The 25596-nt window shown below is 36.0% G+C and overlaps 1 protein-coding gene and 1 long non-coding RNA gene across 2 annotated transcripts; both read left to right on the forward strand.

Moving 5' to 3' along the window:
* Positions 1 to 15773: 15773 nt before the first annotated feature.
* LOC113333740 (pentatricopeptide repeat-containing protein At1g80270, mitochondrial-like) lies at positions 15774 to 19189 on the forward strand. The gene is made up of 3 exons (XM_026580158.1): positions 15774 to 16035; positions 16534 to 17102; positions 17896 to 19189. The coding sequence occupies exon 3, from the start codon at positions 18008 to 18010 to the stop codon at positions 19037 to 19039; it is 1032 nt and encodes a 343-aa protein (XP_026435943.1). The 5' UTR covers positions 15774 to 16035; positions 16534 to 17102; positions 17896 to 18007; the 3' UTR covers positions 19040 to 19189.
* Positions 19190 to 20506: 1317 nt separating this feature from the next.
* On the forward strand, positions 20507 to 21238 carry LOC113333453. The gene is made up of 2 exons (XR_003352003.1): positions 20507 to 20790; positions 20879 to 21238. It is a non-coding gene; the product is annotated as an uncharacterized LOC113333453 (long non-coding RNA).
* The last annotated feature ends 4358 nt before the right edge of the window (positions 21239 to 25596 follow it).

Genomic DNA, 25596 nt, shown 5'->3' on the forward strand with positions numbered 1-25596 from the left:
GTGACTGAAAAATAAACTGTGACAGGTTGCACTGTTACAAAATCTTGGTTTTGGTGTAGTGTTTTCTCGACTCTGTGATGCTCTATAATCTCCCAAACTCTCTGTAACCCCTCTATGACTCCTCAACAGTGTATAAATACTCGACAAGGCCTCCAATAACTCCGTATAATCTTCATTAATTGCTCTTATTCTTCGCTGCCAAAAACAGAAATAATTCCCATTTTTATCTTCACCACACGTTAAACTTCTTCCAGCGCGCTCCAAATCATCATGTACACGCCTCAGATGTAATTATACAAACTCCATCTTACGCCATGCACAGAAAAACACGCACAATCCCGTGAATATCTTCTCCTAGTGTACGTGTTGCTCTGTTTACTTCTACGCGATAATCCAGCCAATTTTAATCGATCAAATCACTCATGATAGTTTTGTTGGGACATGTCACAACTACCCAACAAATTTCAGCCTTTTAATCTACCCAGAACTCCTTCAAACATCGATCGAAAATCACACAGTTCTGTTTTTTCATTTTCCCTCCAAAATTCAGTTTCAAATGAGGAAGACGATGGTTGCCCCCTATCCAGAGTATGGGCGTCTTTAACATCTGTGGTGCCTGGAGGTGCCCTTATCCAAAATGAGGGTGCCTTTAGTACTTTCCCGGGGGTGCCCCGAGCAACTTTTCGAGCCGAATTTTCCAAAAATATTTATTTCCCAAAAATACCTACAAACACATAAAACACCATAATAAGTACGAAATCGAGTACCAACAATACAGAACATTGAGGTCAAATTAGACAGGAATATGTGTCTATCAATAGGTGCCACTAATAATTCAAAATCATATGTTTCCTCCATAAACCAAAAATAATGCAGGAGACAACCTAGCTTAAAATTGTTAAGGAAAATATTATTCGAAATAAGAAAGTAATTTTTTTCTATGGCCTCTTCTCGAGTTGGTTAGAGATAGGAAACTAAATTTCGAAAATTTTGGGAAACAATTTTATCATAACTGTCTACGATATATTCTCTCACAAAATAAGGAAACTAACCATATTGGTTACACATCAAAAATTTGGAAATAAAAAAATAAAAACACCAAAAATCTTTTGTTTGGCGGGTGATGAAATGAATTTTACTTTGAGGGATGATTTCAAAAGGAAAATCAATTCCCGCCTGATGGTTTGGTTAAATTCCAAAAAGAAAAAGAAAGATGAGTTCGATCTACTTTCTTCCACGTTCAGTTTTTATTACTCGATTCATTCTATTATGAAATCATAATTCTATTACTATCTCTAATCTTTACAAGGAACCTACCTCTTCAGACTCGATCGTTGTTGTTGGTATTATTTCTACAACCCATTATCGAATGAATACTAAATTGATGTTAAATTTTTGTTTGATCTCATGGAATCAGATGTTAGATCTTATAGGTTTACTAGTTAAAGCATGGTTAGGGTTTTTATTCTATTACTTCTTATAGGTTTACTAGTTAAAGCATGGTTAGGGTTTTTATTCTATTGCTATCTCTAATCTTTACAAGGAATCTCCCTCTTTAAACTCGATCTTTGTTGCTGGTAATATTTCTACAACCCATTATCGAATGAATATTAAATTTATGTTAGATTTTTTGTTTGATCTCATATAATCAGATGTTAGACCTTATAGGTTTACTAGTTAATTAGGGTTTTTATTCGGCTGTATCAAAAAACAAGTTAATGACAATCACGGGTTGTACGATAAGATGGGATTTCATTTTGTTACAACAATAATGTTTTAGGCTTAAGTTACATGCATCAACTATTTTAATATTTAAGTAAGGATCTTTCTTTCATGTTAGTTAGGTTTTACTGGTTAGTTAGGTTTTACAAAATTTTAAAAAAAAAACTTACCAATGCTAATTGTTTTCTTGGGTTTTTGTTATTGTTTGGGTTGGATTTTGATTGAGAGTTAATAACTATACTTTGATCGACGATGTTGTGTCAATCATATATATATACAAGGCTTCTCAAGATTTAATCATTTGAGTCTCTGACTCTCTGTTACTTGGAGAGCCTGTAACGTCTGCATTTTAATTTGCCACTTTTAATAATACCATGTTGCTGGTTGGCAAATTTGACTATCATCTTCAAGCTAAAAATGGATAATCATTATGTGGTGCTTTAGTGCTCTTGGCTTTTGTAACAAAAAGTTATATGAGACCGTTTAAACAGTACCTTTCGCTTTGTGGATAACACAATAATCATGAGGAGATTTTGTGTGTTGCAATGATGTTTTAGCCTCAAGTTACATGCATCAATGAGTTCATGTTTGTTTTATTTTCATATAATAGAAAATAGGTGTAACACATGTTGCCTATCCTGTTAGGTTTAGCTAATATTTTCAAAAATAAGCTCAAATTCCTAACTGAGATGCACGTACCTACACAGTTTATGTCATGGGAGAAGATGATGATTACAACATGTCCCCAGAGTATGACCAATGGATAGAACCGGGTAATGAGGGGGATTCTGATGAAGACACAATAGGGTTAGATGAGAATCATGAAATTGCACAATCAGATGACGAAGATGGTGAAAATTTTATAACCACTGGTAGATATGAAGAAGAAACTGGTAATGTTCGAAATCTTGTACTTACTTGTTTTTACTTCAACATCACATGGTTTCATATGTTGCTTCCGTTATTTCCAGAGTCAGACGATTCTGAAAATGGTCTCGAAGTGGTAGAATAAATAGAATTAGAAAAAGCTCCAGAAGCAGAAAAGCAACCACAAGAAGAAGACTCTACAGAAAATATTAAAAAGGAAAGGGGAATGACAAGAATGTTGAAGCTGAATAAAGACTTCACGGAATCTAATGCCAAAAAACGGGATATGGATTTTGACAATATGTTATGACCTACTGGTGGAAATAGAATTGAATTCAGTAGTTATCTAGGCTATTTGGCCCGTAGTATGGTTGGCATAAAATATTTAAGTTGGAAGGAAGTCCCTCCAACAACAAAAGAAAATATGTGGGCGGAACTTCTAGTATGCATCTGTGGTTATCAATTCATCGTTTTTGTTTGAGTCTGTGATTAACAAACATTAGATGTTATTGCAGCTTCATTTTGAGGTGCCCCAGTGGATGAAGGGAGTGGTCATGAAGCGTCTACCTGTTCGACCGTGGGATTTCAAACGGAAATTGTACAACAATCATGTAAAACTCTTTAAGGAAAGACCGTACAAACTAAGAACTGTCCCCAAAAAGTACAAAACGGTAGTGGGCCAAGAAAGCTGGGACAAGTTCCTTGATCATGTTAAATCGCCCAAATCTAAGGTACGGAATACACATTGATTTTTCTAATTTATGTTTCGTTCTTATTGTCTATCCTAGCATATTAATGAAATTATTTTTATTTCCTCTGCAAGGAATATTCGGAGAAGGGAAAATAGGCAATATCACAATCCAAGTTCTCACATCGGACGAGACGAGAAGGATACATGGGATTAAGAGAAAAATTAGTAAGTCTGTTGTCTTATTTATTATATACATTGCACAGTAAAATCGGCCATATCAGATAGTGTTCTATTGAACTTCTGTTTTGTATGTCGTGTTGCGTGTCTCATATATGCAGAAACTTATAACGGTATAGGGATGTGTCCTCTTACACCAATCTGTAATTTTGTCACATTAGATGCTTTGGAATTGGTTTTCTAGTTTACACACTTAATATCTGTGCGGATGTAAATCCATACTTGTTTCTGGTAAATACTTGGTCCAAAGGGGAGATGTTTCCGAAGAAGATCTTGCAGACCGGTGTTTCATGTGGGAAAAAGCACGCGAAGACAAACACGGAATTGTATCAGACGATTTTGTCAGGGAGAAGACATCTGAAATTGTGAGAAAACAGAAACTTCCCAGTCCTCATGTTTTTAACCAAAGTAAGTGAAAAGTAAGCGCGCAATGTTTAAATCAGAATTTAACACATTATTTCAACAGGAGGAGACGTGGAAGATGATTCGAGATGGAACTCAAACGGTTGGTCATAATGAGGATGCCCTAACACTTGCGATCGGCCCGGATAAGGGTGGGCGTGTCAAGGGGGCTATCTTTGGAGTGACGGAAACCATTTACTTTCAAAATGGAAGAAAACCAAGATAAGCCTCGAAAGAGAATGATGAACTGCGTGAAAATCTTAAAGTTAAGGAGAAACAATTAGAGTCTACTAAAACTGCGTATCAGAGATTAACAGATAACTTGATATCTCAAGGAATCGACATTGCGAACATTTTGGGAAATAGTATCAGCAAGTCTGGAGGAGAAGTAAGTTTGATTAGATTATGTAACTTTTAAAAAAAAATGGCAGACAATATCTAAATTTTTCTAACAATGTGTTCAACTACAGTCACAGGATGTAAGATCTAGCAACGCCTCCAATTGATCTAAGAATAAGATGTGTCCAGAATCAGTTAAGAAAATTCCAAAAAAACATGGGAATCTGGTCCGGAGAAGTCATCTAAAAGCATGAAAGGGTCCGCGAAGAGGGACTCTCCTTGTACTAAAACGTCGACCGTTTATACTGAATCCCCAACGTCTTTAGTATCGAAAAAGAAGTCTCCGTCTCCTCCATTCACGTGGGAATCTCAGAGTGTGCCATATGTAAAAGAAATGATTGATGTATGGTTTTCTAATGCATTTAAATTTTTAATTTTCCATTTACTATCTCTCATGCGCCATGTGTTTCTGAAGGGCATAGGATGTAAACTTTGGTCTTGAGAAAAGGACAACATTGTTGCCATTGGTAGAGCTTACTCTACAAAGATGGAAGTCTTTAAATTGAAGTCAGGAATGATGGGTTCAGTTATATGCTACAGCATCCGGGTTAGTGAAGTACTAAATGAAACCATCAAATTACCCTTTGGAAAATCTGGGATAAAAACTTTAAAATATGTTGGTGATGCTGAAATTTGTTGGCCATAAAATCAAACCACCTTATATCAAAAGGTTGGTTTCTTGGGTTGTTTGCTTTGTTAACTCATTGGATATGTTTTTACACAAACCAGTTTTATATATATATCTTGTTTGATATTAGAGACGAATATGCTATCAGCTATATGAATCACAGACGTTAATGTATATTTTAGAGAACCTTATAGACTGAGATATGTGGTTAGCTATTTGATTATGCGTCAGTTGTGCATTGTGCTTAAATGGTTTCACTGCAAAAAGAAGGTACAACTTTCATTTCAATTTTCTGATGCAGGCAAGTCAACCAAAACATTTCGAGGCTGTGAAATCACCGGCTCTACTCAACGAAAGCCAATCTCGTATTGCAATATCTGAAAAAGTTACGAAGGTATGTGTTTTAAACCAGTTACATGATCTTAAGACCATATGAGTCTCAAATATGCTATCAACTATATGAATCACGGATGCTAGGGTGTATTTTGGAGAACCTTGTATATTTGTTACCTATTCAATTCATCTGTGTCTTCGCATTCACGGTGGAATTTGGTATATTTATTATCCGAATATGGAATATTACTCTACTGCTACAGGTAAGTCAACAAAATTCGGGGAAACATACTCTGGATGTGACATCAAAAGCTCCACCTAATCGGAGCCAATCTGAGATCACGACAACTAAAGAAGTTTCTCCGGTATCTGTTTTATTTTTACATGCATTTTAAATCTCAATTTGTTTTGAAGATTTCGCTTGAAGATGTTCATATGCCATATATTTCCGCAGGGTAGAAGTTGCAACCTTTTTGACCAGCTGTCTAAGGCAAACGTCCTTGCTAGAGGTAAAGCTTTTATGTTAAAAGGAAAACAACAATTACATGGAAAGGATGGGGTGGAGGTTGATTGCCATAAAATCCTGATTGAGGAAGTAATAAAAGAGAATTTCTGTCTACCAGTACGATTTGCTGGTATGGAAACATTAGGACAAACTCTTGGAAAAGCGATTCCTTAGCCAAAGTATGGTGTTCAGTTTACCGATCCTGCTAAGGTTAAGGTTAGTTGCTTGGTTTGTTTGATTTGTAAGTCGAATATACATAAACCATTCTATCTAGTTCGTATTAATTACGAAGGATATATGAGACACAAAGATGATATCAATTATATGAACCACCGATCCAAGTGTAAATTAGAGAACCTAGAAAAATAGAAATATGTGTAACTTTCAAAAGTAACTAACTCTTCTAATCTTGTGCAGAACCCTACCAGTAATTCCCAACCAACTACTTCTCTACGGAAGTCTCCTGCACGTAGCAACCCTTCTGATGGATCTAAGAAGCAATCTCCTAACCTTATGCAGAACTCTACCAGTAATTCCCAACCAAATCCTTCAATCTCTCTAGAGAAGTCGTGCACATATATGACGGAACCTCTGGCTAATGACATCTAATGGAGTATGTTTTTTTTTGTTATAAATCTATATTGCTAATTCTAGTGTCTTCTCTTTATATGATGTTCATATGCCGTATATTTCTGTAGGAAGAAAAATACGACTTTTGGCATGGATCTAGAGAAAACATCATTGATAGAGGCAGCATTTTACCTACAGTGCCTAACAAGAAAAATACATGGAAAAGATCTTCCTAGTAACTGTTATGTTGTCAATATTCTTGAGGTTATCGAGCCATTTTTCGTGTTAACGGAACCAAATGGTGACTTTGAGATAATATACGAAGCTGAAAACAGTTTTGTGGCATGGCCGAAAGATAAGTGTACCATCTCTGATGACAAGGTTTGTTTCTTAGATATTTTTCTTTGTTAATCAAGTATATATGTTGTTTTACATAAATCGTGTATTCAGTTAGATTAAAGAATAAGTACGAGATAGAAATATATTAAAAACTAAATGGAACATGAATGTCAGTGTAAATTAGAAAATTGATCTATTGAATAAAGATATTTGATTACAGATTTTATTATGGGTCTCAGTTGTGAAAAATGGTGTGGCCTTCAGTGAAGTTGGCTTTATTACATTGTTGGAAAATGACATTTGTCTGTCTCTTGTTGAGAATTCACACAACAGACGAATTCGCCTTGGATTTAGAATATATATATAATACATTTAATCTCTTGCTGCAAGAAAATCCACGACATGGAAAACCTCGTAAGAAACCAGAACCAGTTTTAGATTCTGAGAAGAAATTGGACAGTGATCTAAGAACACCTATCATCTTAGAAGATGATAAGCGGAATGAGGATCACCTAGCAGTCAATCAACATTCCTGGAGTCATGCAGCCTCTGAAATGCTAACTGAGAAGACTAAAAAGGCGCGGAGAAAGTTATATGTATAAAATGTAGAGCAGGCATACCAACTTTCAGATGGGAAACAGAGGAAAACATGGTTTGGTGCGTCGAGAATGTCACAACCTGATTCATTGCATGCAGAGACACCACCATCAAAAAAGTTTAAGAAAAACTGATGAGTTTTGGATAAATGCTCTTTAATATTTTCTTTTGCAAATTGTTAGACCAAAGCTCAATATTTTTTACTGTGATTTATAATAGTATGGATTTTTTTCATATATGAATTTCAGATTTAACCACAATTTCTAAATGCTTAGAGGCGTCACACGCGTAAGACACACGTTTCGAGATTAATTGGCGTTGCTAAACATAGCATATATCCACGCTAAACAAATATAAATTGGCGTAGCTAAATATCACATATAGCCACGCTATATGGCGTGTCTATAAGATATCAAATGAACGGCTCATAACGTTACAAGTGGACGGTAAAGGATTCATCTAATTTGACGGTCAATATTGCATCATCTTAAAAGAGATTCAACGGTTCCTAATACAGCCACGTGGATGAATGTAATTGTAATTTGGCGTGGCTAAATATCACATATAGCCACGATATATGGCGTGTCTATAGAATATCCAATGAACGGCTCACAACGTTACATGTGGATGGTGAAGGATGCATCTAATTTAACGGTCAATATTGCATCATCTTAAAATAGATTCAACTGTTCCTAATACAGCCACGTGGATGAAGGAAATTTTAATTTTTCGTGGCTAAACATCACAATAGCCACGCTATATGGCGTGTCTATAGGATATCCAATGAAGGGCTCACAACGTTACATGTGGATGGTGTAGGATGCATCTAATTTGACGGTCCATATTGCATCATCTTAAAAAAACATTCGACGGTTATAATACAACCACGTGGATGAAGGTAACTATAAATTGGCGTGGCTAAACATCACATATAGCCACGCTATATGGCATGTCTATAGGATATCTAATGAACGGCTCACAACGTTACATGTGGACGGTGTAGGATGCATCTAATTTGACGGTCCATATTGCATCATCTTAAAAAAACATTCAACGGTTTCAATACATCCACGTGGATGAAGGTAATTGTAAATTAGCGTGGGTAAACATCATATATAGCCACGCTATATGGCGTGTCCATAAGATATCCAGTTAACGGCTCACAATGTTACATGTGGACGGTGTAGGATGCATCTAATTTCACGGTCAATATTGCATCATATTAAAAAAGATTCAACGGTTCCTAATAAAACCACGTGGATGAAGGTAATTTAAATTGGTGTGGATAAACATCAGATATAGCCACGCTCTATGACGTGTCTATCGGATAACCAATGGCTGCGCCAAAATATTAATTGAGTGTATGTATGATAAACAATAACCACGCCAAGACATTAATTGAATGTCTGTATGATAAACAATGGCTACACCAAATACAAGTTGCATGTCCATAGGATAACCAATGGCCATGCCAAAAAGCAAATTTGCGTTCTAATGAATACCATTGGCCACGCCAAGTGCCATATCAACTTAAATTTTTTTTTACCAAATATCAACTCCTATATGGCTCTGGTGTATCTATTTCATGTAGAAATAGACACGCAAGGAAGGCGTGGCTATAATCTAGATAAAAGCACGCCGTCATACCTAGAACCACACGATTAGAAACCACGCCAAGTCCAAGCCAAAACGTTGTGACTAAAACCCTGGGGACACGCCAATTTGACATTGCAAAAGGGTCAGTTTGTACTAGTGTATTGAAAAATGTGTGGACCGGATACAACTCATTATGAGATTATGTGAGTGTCCAATAATACCAAAACTATGTAGAACAGTGCTAAGAAACGTCCAATCCATGACATATGCTTTACTCATGTCGAGTTTAAGTGCAAAATATCCGATGACAGAAATAGAGTTATACATAGAGTTGATAAGCTCTTTTACAGTGACAACATTATCAAGGATATTCCTTCCAGGATGAAGGCAGATTGTATTTTTTTTTAATCATGTGTAATGGGATTAGTCTACTAGTGATGATTTTAGTTATTACCTTGTATAGGACGTTACACAGGGCAATTATCTTGTAATCAACATGGGTGGACGGGTTTTTTGTCTTTAGGGATGCGAGCAAGAAATGTATGGTTTAAACTTGGAGTAAAAGTAGAAAATCTGAGGTAATCTTGAATAAACTCTATAACACTAGGGCCAACAACATTCCAACACTTTTTATAGAACAGAGCAGGGTATCCATCAGGTCCTGGGCCTTGAAAGAACCCATTTTTCTAATTATGTTAAATATCTCATCAATACTAAGTATTGAAGAGAGTTTGTTTCAATCACCCTAGGATAATGAATTGGTATTATTAAGAGAGAAAATATTTGGATTCAAAGAATTATCTGTCAAATAAATGCCATGAAAATGAGAAACTAGCAATTGCTTGATGTCATCATAAACAGAAATCCACAAACCATCATTATCTTTTAAAGTAATAATTCAATTTTTCATTCTCTTATGAATGGCAGAGAGATGTAATACCAGAGTGTTTTGTCGCAATTAGGAACCCAATTTGAGTGATTTCTATGCTCCCAGAACAATCTTTCTCTTCTTGTAAGAATATTTATCGTGTTAATGATAAAGTTTTCTTCTTCTCTAATGTTTGTCAGGTGAGCCCTTGCTTGCAGTTTAACTATCTTTTGTTTTTCCATTTCAAGTTCTCTAGAAACATGTCCAAATATAAACTTACTCCAATTTGTAAGATCAATACTCAAAAATTTTAGCTTGTTTAGAGTGTTACAGTAGAGTTTGTCCTAACTCCTTTGAATATTCTCCATGAATTGAGGGTGTTCGGTCAAGAAATACTCAATTTTATATTGCCTTTATATTTTTGGTGGTTTCCTCCATGTATTAAGCAAAATAAGTGCATGATCACTGTAAATGTGAGGTAAGTGGAGAACCGCTGCATCCGGAAACTGATCCTCCAAGCAGTATTTGATAAAACTCGATCCATTCGTTCCAATACGTGTTCAGATTACGTGCCATTATTGGACCAGGTAAAAGATGGTCCTCCATAATCCAAGTCTACAACATTCCGCTTTTGATTTAAGTCTCTAAACCCCTTACAGTTGAGTTCAGAAGTATCCGAACCTCCATGTTTTTCAAAGGAATGCATCGTTACATTCAAATCACCAGTACACCAAGGAGTTGAGATACAATCCATGGTAGTTGACATGCTTAACCAAAATTGTTTCTATTGTTGTGAGCTGGTGGACCTTAAGTACATAGAGCACCCTTAAGGTATGCTACAATAGAACATTGAATAACATTTTGATTTGACGAGATGACATTCAGCTCCATATTCTCCTATCAGAAAAGTGCCAATCGCACACTTCTTTCAATTGCTGGAACATAATGATAATGGCGAAAATTTATAGAATTACAAACCCTGACATTATTTTTATCTTTAAGTCAAGTCTCTGACAGAAACAGGACGGAAGGTCTGCACGCCCTTAGGAATGAGTTTAGAGTTAGAACTTTCGTCTCATTCCCTAATCCACGACAATTCCATGATTGAATTAATATTTCTCTTCCGACTTGTGAGGAGAATTTGCCGGAACCCTTGAAGAAAAATCACCGTGGTCTTGCTTTGTTGGAGGATCACAGTCCATTGGAGAGAGATCTCTCTTAAAGTCAGATTTGGGTAGTTGAATTTCATTGTTAAGATTTAAGTTGGTACGAGCAATTTTTTTCCAACTTCTTAGAATACCAGGGAAAGGAGATGGATGTTTTGCAGTTGGGGAAGAATGTGGGGAAGTAGGTTTAGAGATTCCATCTGATTGACTCGTGAAATAGGGGTTTTGGGTAGGGTGGAATTTTGGTTGGGTGAAATAGGCAGGTGGGGGTTTCATGGTTGGGGAAATTAGGGGGAGACCCAAAAAAAAAATATTCTCATTCTCAGGCCCACAATTAATTTTGTATACCGTGACACCCATAATTATTTCCCTGACACCCAAAATTATCCAAAATTATTAAGAATTAATACATAACTCGTTATGCATACTATTTTTTCAGGCATAACTCGTTATGCAGCCTAATTTTTCAGGGGTATAATTGGCAACACAACTTGGATATAACATATCTAAAAATCCGCGCCTTGGAATTTTACAAATTTTATATCGTTGGAAATCTTTTTAAGAGATCTACGCAACGAGTACAAACAACAATATTAAATTTTTGTTTTTCACGAAAAAGTCGGAGGTGATCATCATTTTAGGCAAAATTTCGAAAACTGACTACATAACCATTATGCAGCAACCAAAAAAGATGCATAACACATTCTGCAGACGCATAACGAATTATGCAACCATTTTCTCGACTGCATAACAAAGTTATGCATCTATAACAAGTTATGTATCCATTGTTTTGGTTGATTTTAGTGCGTACATAAAAAATTGATGCATAATGCATTATGCAAACATATTTTCGGATGCATAACAGGTTATGCATCTATTTTCTCGATGCATAAAAGATTGTGCAACAAATTTCTCGATGCATAATGCATTATGCAGCCATATTTTCGGATGCATAACAGGTTATGCATCAATTTTCACGACTGCATAACATGTTATGCAGATATTATTGTAGGTGCATGACAAGTTGTGCAGTCTTTGTTTTTGTTGGTTTCAATAGTGATGAAAAAGTTGATGCATAACGTGTTATGCAACCGTTTTATGGACTGCATAACAAGTTATGCAACAAATTTTGTAGATGCATAACAGGTTATGCATCCATTTTCATAGCTGCATAACAACTTAAAACAACACCCAACAGACTAAAAACCAAATCTGATCTTGACATGTTATGCAGTCATAACAAACTCTATCCGATGCTGAAACAAATTGGTACCCAAGTTAGCTCACCCTACTGGTTTCTAATTAACACCACATCCGTTGCAAACAACCCTTGTACTCATCCCACAAACGCACAACAAACTAGCAAGGAAACAGTGCGGTCAAGCAGCTGCAGCTGGTTATGTTCTTGTTGTTTAGCCTTGACCAAATCTTCCACGGCACCAACCAAATCTCCTAACGGATTATGCAACGCGGCTAAGTGCACCTTCTATCGGCTATTGCACATCACCACAACCTGCACATCTCGAGCCTGTATTTAGCCATGATCTGCAGACACTAAACAGACCAACACCAGCAACGGACCCCAGTATTTGTCTCTCAATTTCTAGTAAACATCGTCCACCATTTCTTTAGCCTCTGTGTACAACATCACATCCCACTCATTTGTTTAATCCTAGTGGACCTGACGTGCTTGATCTCAACTCTTTATATTCAGTTCTTCTTTTTGAAATCAAGTATTTTTTGCCAAAAACAATGAATACACATGAAAGTTTAGTCCTTTTTTTTCTTTGTTTCAAACTTTGATAAAAAAATATAAAGAAAAAGATCAGTTTTTTCTGAAGTACTTTGAATGAATGGAACCTAGAGAAGGAGGAGGAGGAATAAACATAAACCCACATTAAAAATCAAGATCAAAACAGACCCAGATTGTTGAAATGGAAGAAACCCATAATCGTAAAGCAGCATCAGAAGTTAAAGATTTCAATATAGTAGTAGCAGGAGATCAGAAAGATGATCAGCAACAAGGAAGTTTAAAGAAATAATTAGCACCACAAAGAAGTTCAAATAAAGATAGACATACTAAAGTTGATGGTAGAGGCAGAAGAATAAGGATGTCATCTTTGATATTAGCTCCAAAAGTACCTTGCTGGTAACGATTCTTTGTTCTTCATCTTCATCCAAAAAGGGTAACCCAAATTAGGCTAAAACCACCATGTTTCTGTTTTTCAGAGAAAATCCTTAAATGGGTTTGTAAAACAAGGTTTGATAATCATAGATCTACAGCTAAAACTTGTTTTTCAATGAAGTAATTTCGTATTTTATGAAAGAGATCGAGGAGAAAGAGAGAAGAAGAGTACGATGAACATATAAAATCTCACGATTAAATTTAATTTCAATAATTTTGGGTCCGGGAATAATTTTTTCCTAGAAAATGGGTGCGCGCCTTTAGATTTCTGGGCGTGGGTTTCACAGTTGAAGAAATTGGAAAAATGGGTCTCCCTGTAGTTTTCACTTCATGGTTTGGTTTGTTCGTAGACTTACTGGACCGTTGGGTTTTGACAGTGGTTGGGATTTTATGTGGGTTTGGGCTTGATGGTTTTTTGGTGAGGAATACATGGTATTGGTAATTTCTCTAGAAACCTGTTTTGAGACATACCAATTTTTTTTGAGGCATACCATGTATTCCTCGTCAAAAAAGGGGTGTCTAAAGCTAGTTAAATTACTTAGATAACCTTGATTAATTAATTTACTAATTTATTTATTAAATTTTATTCAAAACTTTTTTTTGATTTTTTTTTAATATTTAACTTTTTGATAAGATTTTTATTATTATTATTATTTTTTTTAATCTTTAATTTTAATTTTTTTTCTTAATTGTTTTTCTTTTCTCCTCTCTTTGTTACTCCAACGGACGCTAACCAGACTACAATATTCTTCATCTTCGACTAATTACAGAGTGAAGTTGGGATTACAATTGAAACAAAATTATCAGTCGAACTACTCATCGATCTTCATCTTGAAAGTGTTGATGAACAGTTCGACTGATAATTAAACACAAAAATATCAGCCGAAGTTTACTTTATGAAGAACAATACTAAGTTCGACCGACAAATAACTAGCTAGTAGCTAGTACAGGATCGCATGCCTTTTGATTTCAATAGTTAGTTGTAATGCTATAGCGTGTTAATGTATGTTTTCGCTAGGTCGAGATGTCACCATTTAGATAGGAAAATGCATGTTGACAAAGATACAGATACTCATCCCAAACAAGTGAAATACCTCGGAAGGGTTTGGCACTCTGGATAATGTGGGTAGGTAGGTGAACACTCAAATTCAATGTGAACAATAAGTCAATTTGTTTGTTTTGAAATTCTTAGTTTTAGTTATCAGCCGAACTAAGTATGTTTAGAAAGAAAATTAGTTCGGATGATATTACCTAGTTCTAGATTTTATAAATACAAAATACATTTTAAAAAACTAAAAAACTAAAATAAATTATTAAAAAAAAATTAAAAATATAAATGATAAGGGCACTACTATTCTTATCAAATATCATTGATACGGGTTATTTGTATTACTACCTAATGACTCTATTTTGTCTTTATTGGGTATGCCTCAAAAAATAAAGTAACCCCTTATAGGGGCGGCATGGTTTATTAGAAGGGCGGTATTCTAATAGGACAAAAAAGGTCATTACATGATCATTCAAGGTGTCCCTTATCAAAAAAACTGGAAATGACAAATTAACCCTCATAATTGATAACCTAGTTTAGTGATGATAATCAAGTTTAATGTTAATGATTAATTTCACTTATATTAACTCAAAATCAAAACAAAATCAGATTTTACATTTTATAAAAAAAAATGGAGATGGTAGAGAAGTTTTAACCCAAGGTGAAGGTCAATCTCAGTCAATTGAAGAAATTAACCAACAAAGTGAAAACCCAATGCCTGAAAATGACCAGGTATACTTCTAAATTAGTCCCAACTAGCTTTTTGTTGCTCAAATAGTAAAAAAAAAATCAATTTCTTACATTTTCAGAGCTAATTACGGTTGGCATTTTGCTCGTAACGAACCGTAATTCATAGTTACGGTCCGTAAAAGATGAACTACCAACCGCAACTGGTTAAAAAATTTGGGGAAAATCCAATTGTAAAACCAGTTACGGTTGGTAACTAAATGCTCGATACGAACCGTAACTGAGTTACGGTTGGTAACCAAATGCTCGATACCAACCGTAACTGATAAAAATGAGTTACGGTTGGTAAATAAAAATGATTACCAACCGTAACTGAAGAAATTCTCAGATATAAGAACATACGGTTGGTAATTGAACTATTACCAACCGTAACAACATCAAATTCTCCAGTTATGGTTCGTAATAGAGTTAAAATCAACCGTAACTCACATAAACCCAGAAATTTGAATTTCAATTTTCACCTAAAACCCTAATTTCGGATAGAAATTAAACTTAAATCGAACAAAATAAACTAAATCCTAACTGGGTTTTTCATAACATACCTCATATAAGTCATTATACTTGATTAATTTTTGAATCGCTGATTAATTGAAAACGATAAAATTTTGAGTTTTAATGGAGGTTACGGTTGATGGGAGGAGAAGAGAAGAAGAAAGAAAACAGATTTTCAATTGAATTTTGATTTACGCTAAAACATGGGAAAGATAATCTAGACAATTTACAAAACCATTTGGACACCTCCTAACCAACTAGAGAGACACTATTATCACACTGCCGCCCCTCTAATAAACCATGCCGCCCCTGTACCAAGATACAAATTTTTTTTGGCATGCCTCAGAACAGGTTTCTTTCTCTGACACCTCGGGTATCCCTTAGTCACAAATCCCTGACCGGGTGGGTTGGCTCTCACACCTTGATCTTTGGAAAGTGAATATGAAGTTGCGAGTGTTTTAACTGAACTGAACTGAACTGAACTAGGTCTCACACTCTCATTACATTCATTCAGGGTTTAAGGTACACAGAAATGTCTCTTTTTTCCAGGAACTAGGGTTTCTTTTTGCTATCAATTGATTCAAGTTTTAGAACTTCTTGTAATCGCCATGTTTGCACTTCGTAGAGCTACCAATCCTTTCAGGTAAGTAACAACGACGCCTCTTTTTTTTAAATTCTAGGTTTTTGTTTCATTATGATTGCAGAAATGTTTCAGTATTTTTTTTTGGGTTTTTGTTTGCTTTAAGTTCTGGTTGTGATAATTTCAACAGTTGAATGAATGATTGTAGCATTGTCATTGATGATCGCTGATTACATTCTTTTCATACTTTTATGCATTGTGTGGTCTTGCAATTAAGTTGAATGATGGTAGCATTACCATACATGGCATGAGGCTTACACATTTCTCATTTTTATGCTGTTTTAGTTCTAGACTTCTAGTGTCAAGTTGGGGGTTTTCATAAAGGGGTTTAGTTAAAAACATCATGAGATCTTTTTATTAGTCCCTTCTCTCCTTTCTTCTACTTGTAGATCTTTGTCTTTGATTTTCGCAACTCTAAAACTACTCTATAGAGTCTGTGCTGGTTTAAGTGATAATCTATGTTATTATGATAAAATTTTGTTTGTCTTTGTTCATATACAGAAGCCAAAGATATGGTCTAGGTGCTGCAAGAACATGTTATACTAAATCAGACAATCTAAGTGATGCATCTGGTAATGAACAACATGGTACAACTTCCAGCTGCCACAAACAAGTTGTACCTGGTTTTTTCGTTCTAGCACCGAAGAATTTTCTCCACAGCCAATCTTATCACCAAAATTGCTTTACAACTCGTGGTCTTTGTTCTCAAGTGGGTGCTAAGAGTAGAGATGCGGATGAGAATTTAGAAGATGGATTTTATGAGCTTGATTCACGTACCTCCCCAACTGTTGAAGGGACCACTGTAGGACCAGAGAACAGTGAAGAGGTAGTTTCTAGCTCTGAGCTCTCGGATGATGGTGCTGAAGAGGATTTCGTCGAAGATCAAAATGAGATAGATTCGCCTGATGTTGAGACAGATACAGTTTCTGATGAGGATTTAAAGAAGAGAAAAGCTGAACCATTGAATCTTTTTAATGTTATCCAGGCTGCACCTTTTCAGCAAGTCAGTACTGCACTTGATAAGTTCGTCAAGGAAGAAAACTCTATTAGTCGTCCTGTAATATTTGCAGGTGTTTTTCTCGATCTATCTATTTTAGGTCTAATCTTACTAGTGTATTATTTTCATCATAAGACAGAAATATTATATGAGCATGATTGACTGGGAATAAAAACATCTTGTTAGTGAATAAAAATTCGAGCACCCTTCTTTTTCATCTTTCCTGAAGCTCTTTCTATGGAGCACGCTTCAAATCTTTGTCTTGGTATCTCATGGGAATGAAACTCCTACGCTTTGAAACATGTAAATGCTGATAATCTTTATCTGTTCGTACATGACCATAGGAACTTTGGTAGTTTGTATGGTATAGGTGTATCCCTGGAGCAAACTCAAGCATCCCTACATACACCATTTAGCTATTTTGTATATACAGGTCTATTAGTTGCCATTTGATTGAATTCATTACACAACTGGCAGAGCATTTAGAACACAGCATGCTAGTCAGCCTGCATTAAAACTGTTAATTCATAAACCATATCAAGTCCATTATGAGACAATGATGCATATATCCAAGAGACTGGTATACTGGCTAGTGATGGTACTTGATTTATATTTGAAGAGGAGGTGATGCGTATTGCAGATATTTCATATGCTCGGTTGGCTTATGGTAGAATTACATGTCAAGTTTAGGTAAACATCTAGTGATTAGATTGGATTGGATATTAGCATAGGTGAGATCGTGTGTTAGAACCGAGTATCAAACCCTGGTATGGACATATGTTTAAGTGCACTCCTGCATATACGTATGAACATATGTTTCTATTACCTATTTATTCCTTCTTATATTCAGAGTTTTTGTTTTGCAGCTCTCCAAGTGGCTGGAGACGAATAAGCAGCTCATCTTCGAAGAACGAGATTACGCATCTCATCTGTGTAAGTGCTGACGATGTGAATAAAGCCGAAGCAGTATTCCGCAAAATGAGGGACCTGGATTTCCCAGTCACACCCTTCGCTTGCAACCAGTTAATACTTATGTATAAGAAACTCAACAAGAAGAAGATAGCTGATGTCTTATTGTTAATGGAGAAAGATGACGTGAAGCCAAGTCGCCACACTTACAAGCTCTTAATAGACACAAAAGGCCAGACAAATGACATAACAGGAATGGAAGAGTTAGTCAAGACCATGAAGAGTGAAGGTTTTGAATTAGATGACTTCATACGGCCGACGTTGGTGAAACACTACATATGTGCAGGGATGAATGAGAAGGCAGAGGAAATTGTGAAGGAGATGGAAGGGGAAGACCTGAACGATACACGTGGTGCGTGTAAAACTTTACTTCATCTTTACGCCGACCTAGGTAAGGCCGAAGATGTTGAAAGGATCTGGAAGGTTTGTGAGTCAAATCTTCGTATTGGTGAATGCTTGGCTGCTGTTGGTGCTTGGGGCAAAGTGGGAAGAGTGGAAAAGGCAGAGGAAGTATTTGAATTAATGATCAAGACATGGAAGAACCCCCCAGTGAAGTGTTATACAACTCTCTTGGATGTTTTTGCAAAACATAAGCTACTTGCAAAAGGTAAAGATTTGGCAAAGAGAATGGCAAGTGATGGATACCGCGTAGATCCGCTTGCTTGGGACTCACTTGTAAAACTATTCGTGGAAGCTGGGGAAGTTGAGAAGGCTGATTCAGTTTTGCAAAAGGCTATTCAACAAGATCATCGGGTGAGGCCAATGTTTAACTCGTTCATGGTTATAATGGAACAATATTCAAAGAGAGGTGATATTCATAATACAGAGAGGATTTTCCATAAGTTGAGGCAATCGGGTTATGTGAGAAAAATTCGGCAGTACCAATGCCTTCTTCAGGCTTACGTAAATGCCAAAGCTCCGGCATATGGTTTTAGAGATCGGATGAAGGCTGATAGTGTATTCCCTAACAAGTCTGTTGCTGGACAGTTGACACAGATCGATACTTTTAAGAAGACGGTGATATCTGACTTGCTCGATTGAGAAGAACATCCACAGGCAGTAATCAGTATACGTTATTTACAGATTTAAGTAATTGAACATCCAATTGGCGAAGGCAAGTTTATCTGTAGTGTGCTAGTGTTATGTGGCTGATGATTTTTGTTTTAATTCTCTTGATTACATACAGTTGCTTAGGACCTAAACAATCTGCTGAATTAATAATCAGTTTTTTTCTTTTTTCCAAAAGCAGAGAGTTATTAATCTATTGATTCAGTCTCATTTGGAACTAATTCATAATGAATTGTTCTGCCGATGACTGAATCTGCAGGATTAACATCATCTGGAACAAGTACAATAGAGTTTTGGTTATTACATAGACTAGATTTGTGCCCGTGCTATGCACCGGGCATATTATTATTTTAGCTTGGTGTGCGCGGGGTTTTGCCCCGTCCGTGGCGATGTATTTTTTGGTGTGCGCGTGGCTTCTTCCCGCCCCGTGACGGTGTATGATTTGGGGTGCGCGGGGCTTCGCCCGCCGTAGCGATGCATTTTTGATTTGGTGGAGACATATTTTTTATTTGTGTGTCAAGGGAAAATACATTAAATACGTGGAAAATATATGCAGATTTTATTTTATTTTTACCTTTCAACTTGGTGTGTGCGGGGCTTCGTCCCGCCCCATGGCAATGTATTTTCGATCTGGTATGCGCGGGGCTTTGCCCCGCCCGTGAAGATGTATTTTTGATTTGGTGTGGCGGGAAAAATACATTAAATAGGTGGAGGATATGAATTTTTTTTTATTTTTTTTCCTTTTACTTTCACAGAAAATATATGGATTTTTTCCCTATTTATGTATTAATTTAAAAAAAAAATAATCTTAATATAAAAATTATTCGATTTCCAAGTTGAATTTGGACTTCCACAAAATTCCAAACACGATAAGTTATGTTTTCCTTTTAGGTTTGTAATTCTTAAACAAATCATACAGTTGCCAAGTGTCCTTACTTAAATATTGTCAGTTCATGAATTCCAAATTTATTTTGGTTTCCTTTTTTTAATTTTTTCTTATTCTTTTTAAACCAATCATATATTGGCAAGTGTTTTCACAAAAACTTTCGTTTCATAAAAACCAAAAAAAATTATTTTAGAGAATAATAAATTACAGTTTTCTCACCGTTCGACGTGGAAGATTTAAAATTTATTTCAGAAAATAATAAATTATGGTTTACTCACCGTTCGACGTGGAAAATTTATTTACCTAGACCTTTAAGTCTCCAGAATTCCTATCCGGCTCGCCAATTATGTCAAGGCTGCTAATGGGGTACTAATTTGCTTGAGGATGTACTAATCCCAAAGCAAATGCTCTTTTGTCTTATTTGTATTTTGTTACACCCCCAAGCAATCCGCTCCCTCCCTATTAGAAATCTTCGATGTATGTTTGGCACCCGTTTCAATTTGATTCCTTGAGCAGCAGGGTAGGCTGGTCACTTGAAATGTAAATAGATCTACTCTCCGGTCCACTCATTTACCTTCCCTTCTCTTCTCTTCATATTCATATTTCTCTCTGAGTCCGATCCAACCGTCTATTACTTCGGAACATCCTCTTGTTTTTCTAAATCAGATTTGATCCAAAACCAAAACTCAAAGCCCCCCTTTTTATATCTTTTCTTCTCTGTGATTCTCATCTTCTCCCCAGACAAACTCTTCCCCTTCTTCTGTTGTGTTTGTCTCATCCTTTTTCTTAATGGCTATGGAAATCCCTCGATCACAATTCACTACCACAGTACCCAGAGGTATACAGACACTAACACCCCTATTTTTATCTTTATCAGTATCAGTGAAAGATTTGTACTAATTTTGTTATTTTCTTGTGATTTGCAGATGATATTTATAGAGCAATTAGAGCTTTAAATGAAGTAACAGGTTCAAACAAATCAAGTATTTCAAACTACGTAGAATCAACATATGGGGATCTACCAGCAGAACATACGAAGCAACTAACTCAGGATTATGTCTGCCAGAACTAAGCTCATATACTATGCACCGGGAACTAATTAGAAAAGAATTACCCATCTTCGATCGAAACTTAATGCAAACCACGACCAATTAATTTACATGATTAGCCAAAAATTAGTAGGAAGAAAACCCCTGATGTTTACCAAGATTTTTCTCTCTTCCTTCCTCTGTAATTAGTTGGTGATTTATCATTTTAAATTTTCGTCCAATTGACCTGATATTATTTCATCTGGAATAGATTGATGTATGCATTAGTCTGATTAGCTCAATTTGATTAAAAAAAGCTTAATTTGTTTTGTTTTGATTTTGCAGAATTTTGTTCTTTTAGATCAACTGCAGTGGTGCGATCAAAACCAAAGATCAAAGATCAAAAAAAAGACCAAAATTTGGGTTTAGTCCGTGTTGTGACGCAACGGTACATGATTAAAATTTCGTCAGGCGGACTTTAAAAGTCCGCCCCATTTTTATTTTGTAAAATTTCATCAGGCGGACTTTAAAGTCCGCCCCATTTTTTGTAAATTTCATCAGACGGACTTTAAAAGTCCGCCCCATTAAAATTTCATCAGGCGGACTTTAAAAGTCCGCCCCATTCTTTGTAAATTTTAACAGGCGGACTTTAAAAGTCCGCCTCATTCTTTTTTTTTTTTAATTTAATTAAAATTTCATCGGGCGTAATTTAAATCTCCGCCCGTTAACAAGCGTACTTTAAATTTACGCCCAGCAACAAGCGTACTTTAAATTTACGCCCGACTATATTAGAATTTGGGATTTGGTCGCGACCATATTTGGTCTGGAATTTGATCTTTGGTTGGGATTTGATCTTTACTCCGTCCCACTGTGTTACGATCTCATCCCAAATTTTTGGTTATACTCGCCCACTGTGGATGCTCTTAGGGTGAAAAAGATACTTGCGTCAAACCAATTTTGGATCAGACTGGGTCATATGGTTCGGTGGACCGGTTTAGACTTTGACGGGACTTTGACGGGGGTGTGGTGTCCACCTATTGTTTTGCTAACTGGCGTTGGGCTAACCTATGTGGGCTAGATTGAACTGCTAGATTGGCCAAAAAGTGTTGCAAATCAAGAAAAAAGTGTGGGAAAAAAGTTAACACTATTTCTGGATACTTCTCTCTCCTATCAACTGCTCGCAGTTCACCTAACAGCGAGATTGAAAAGCTGAATCATTCAGCGCTGAAAAAGTGACATAAACACTGAACCATTCAGCGCTAGATAAATGTTTTTGGTAAATAAAGAAAGTGGGACGTATTTGACAGGGAAAAGGTGGAGAGAGAGGAAAAAGGTAGAGAGAGAGAGGAAAAAGAGGGAGAGAGAAATGGTAATAATTAGTATAAAATCATGTGACGCTGTGTAGTTCAGCGTTCAGCGCTGTTTTATTTAGCGTTCGCTACGAGATTAGAAATACCATTGGATTTAGGAGGTTGCCATAGCTGACGTGGATGACCAATTTAGCTGCTAGATATCTAGCCCATAGGGATCAGCATTAGTAACATCCAGTTAAGATTATGATGTAAACCAGGTGTAACTAATTAATTAGCTTTGGACCTCTACGTAAGTGTTGTATACCTCCTTCTTTGTTTACGGTGTTACAAAGGACCAGTTAAATAACTGATGTAAACAGAGTGTAAACGAAGTTTTATTGTTTGGACTAATAGAGTTTCGCCAAGTGTCCTTATCATAGCTTCTGTATTAAAAAAGGCATATTTCGGCCAATAAGAAATAAGTGTTTCATCACCGTTCAACGTGAGGGCTTTATTTGTCAAGGCCTTTAAGGAGGAAGATTTTGAACTTTGACAGAGTCATAAGCTATTGAGGGAATTAAAAACATATGTACATAATTTATCCAGCTATCTGCCACATTTTCTTTCCTTCCTTTTTTTGCTAGTAAGTCTGCAACTTTGTTAGCCCGTCTGTCAACATGCTGAAAACCCAAAAAAAACAAGATTTGCTGCTGCAGACTTAACTTCTTCTAAGATTGCTATGCTTTGTCATTGGATTGATATTTCTTTGCCTTGTAGATAGTTTATAGTTACTTGATTGTCTCCTTCAATGACCAAATTTTGTAAGTTGTCCTGGTTGGCTCATTCTGTTGCGTGCAGAAGAGTTAGAGCTTTTGCTTCTTCAGCTGTGGATGTCATGAAAATTCCCATTGATGCTCCTTTGCCAATACCTAACCGGTTGTGCAGCACAAAGACAAAACTTGCATTAGTATTTTTTGGTAACCATGAAGCATCCCAATTATTTTTTATAGTATCTTTTTGTGGAAATTCCCAGTGAGGTAGTTGCATTATAATCTTTTTATTGTTCTGTTCAACCCTAATACTAGAATTGTGTGGAGGTCAATATGCAAAATGGCAAGAAATATCAGCAGCTAACTGTTCTGGTGTTTTATTTTGTTTTTCAAAAATTCTAAGGCATCTCTTGAAAAGACGAGGGTACCCAAATATACCTCATCCTTAGTTGGACAATCTGGAGAAATATAACCAAACCCTTTGCACTTGTAGCATTGAGGAATAATATCATCATCATCCCAAGTGTCTTCATGTTTATATGAAGGAACATGTTTTCCTTTTGACACAGGTGATTCTCTTTTTCGATGTCTCAACAGTTTCTTGAATCGTTAAATAATAAGAGACAAATGATGATTTAGTTCAGCTTCATCTTCAGCAGTTCGATCTTCCTGATCTTCAGAGTTTTCCGGATATTGAGTTGGAACCTTTTTTATGGCTTTGTAGGCTATATTGTCTTTTTATTTGGAAAGATTCTCCTGATCAAATATCTTCAGTTTTCCAACTAGGGAACTTCTAGATAGAGAAGAAAGATCATTAGCTTCAATAATTGCATGCTTTTTAGAATCGTATCTAGATGACAACGATCTGAGAATTTTGCATACTATATCCTTTTGAGAAATAGTCTCTCCAAGAGAGAAAGAGGCATTGATTATCTCAGAGAGTTTAATATGAAACTCTTCAAAAGTGTCGTTATCATCCATTCGAAGGTTTCCCAATCGGACGTAAGAGTTTGAAGTCTAGCTTCTTTCTCTGATGTGTTTCCTTCGAATACGATCTGAAGATTATCCCAAGTTTCTTTTGAAGTTTGACATGTTGATACATGATGTTGTAGATCACGGCTTATAGCATGTATCATAGCATTTAAACCATCTGAATTCCGCTTAGCAAAATCCTTTTCCTCGTTTGAAAAATCCACTAAGCGTTTAAACTCACTTTACGAATTTTCTACCTTCGAGTAATTATAACCATCGACGACTAATAGCCAGGTATTAAATTCTCGTGATTGAAGAAAATATCTCATAGTAGATTTTCCCCATAGATAGTTTGTTCTGTCAGATCTTGGCGGTACGTTAATTGAAGTCGATTCATGAGAACTCGAATTCATTGCTTATAGGTTGGATCGCACCAAACACAGATTGTTAGATCTTTTCGTGTTTGCCTGCTCTGATACCAATTGAAAATACGAGGGTACCCAAATATAAAACTTTTCCACCTATAAGTCCTTTCTCTGAAAGTGATTGTCTATGGACCAAGTCGAGACAATACAATTAATCGGTTCACACTTCGTGTCATCGTCTATGGATACGAGATCGATACAATACAACAACGAAGTATGTTTACTTGATGAAAAGTCCGGACTTAACCAAACACAATAGGATTGCTATCAAGTAAATAGGAATTAACGTTTGTGTAATTTACTTTAAATTATAATAACAACAATTATAATTACGGAAAATAAAAGTAAATGACACAACAAGATTTTGTTAACGAGAAAACCGCAAATGCAGAAAAACCCCGGGACCTTGTCCAAAATTGAAAACCCTCAGGATTAAGCCGCTATACAAAATCAAACCAACTTCGTATAGTTGACACCAAGCAACTAAACCTATAGTTCACCTAGTTCCGTCTGTATCCCCGCGCCTCCAACTTGCAGTAAGTCACGCACTTGGAACAATTCCTTTGGTTCGTATTCCAAATAGTAAAGGAACAACAAATCTGTTCGGTAACAACTATTTTCAACCAAGTGATATGAGTTCGACAAAAGGCTCCTCCATTTATCCCAATAAACTCCTTTGTAAGGTCCTTATATCTATCCAATAACAATTACCAAAGTAATTGTCAAGATTTTGCAATCAATAATTTTAATCACAAAGAATTATATTGATGCCGATCTACTCAATTAATCAATCCAATCTATCACAAAGATAAACCGACTATAGTTGGATCCTTTTCATCCGAAACAAGTATTGTCCACACCAAAGATTATGAACCAAAATCAGAAATCTTCTTCGTCTTCAAATCTTCTTAGATCTTCAATATACACCTGCACACAATCAACTTGAATCTCTTGTGATCAATCACACACAGAACGGAGTTTGTTAACAATGGATTATCACAAGACGTCTTTAGATCTAAAAACAGTCTAAAGATCCCCATAGAAACTTCGATCTAGTTTGAGTGAATCTTATATCAGAAGAGAAGATTCTCAAGCAAAAACAAACTAGGTGCAATCAAAGTTCAACAACCGTTAGTCAATCAAATCAATCGAAAACA

This window comes from Papaver somniferum, unplaced genomic scaffold (genome assembly GCF_003573695.1).
Source record: "Papaver somniferum cultivar HN1 unplaced genomic scaffold, ASM357369v1 unplaced-scaffold_133, whole genome shotgun sequence".
NCBI lineage: Eukaryota > Viridiplantae > Streptophyta > Magnoliopsida > Ranunculales > Papaveraceae > Papaver > Papaver somniferum.

Coding starts and splice junctions, on each gene's coding strand:
- LOC113333740 (XM_026580158.1), top strand. CDS start 18,008: ATGAGGGACCTGGATTTCCCAGTCACACCCTTCGCTTGCAACCAGTTA.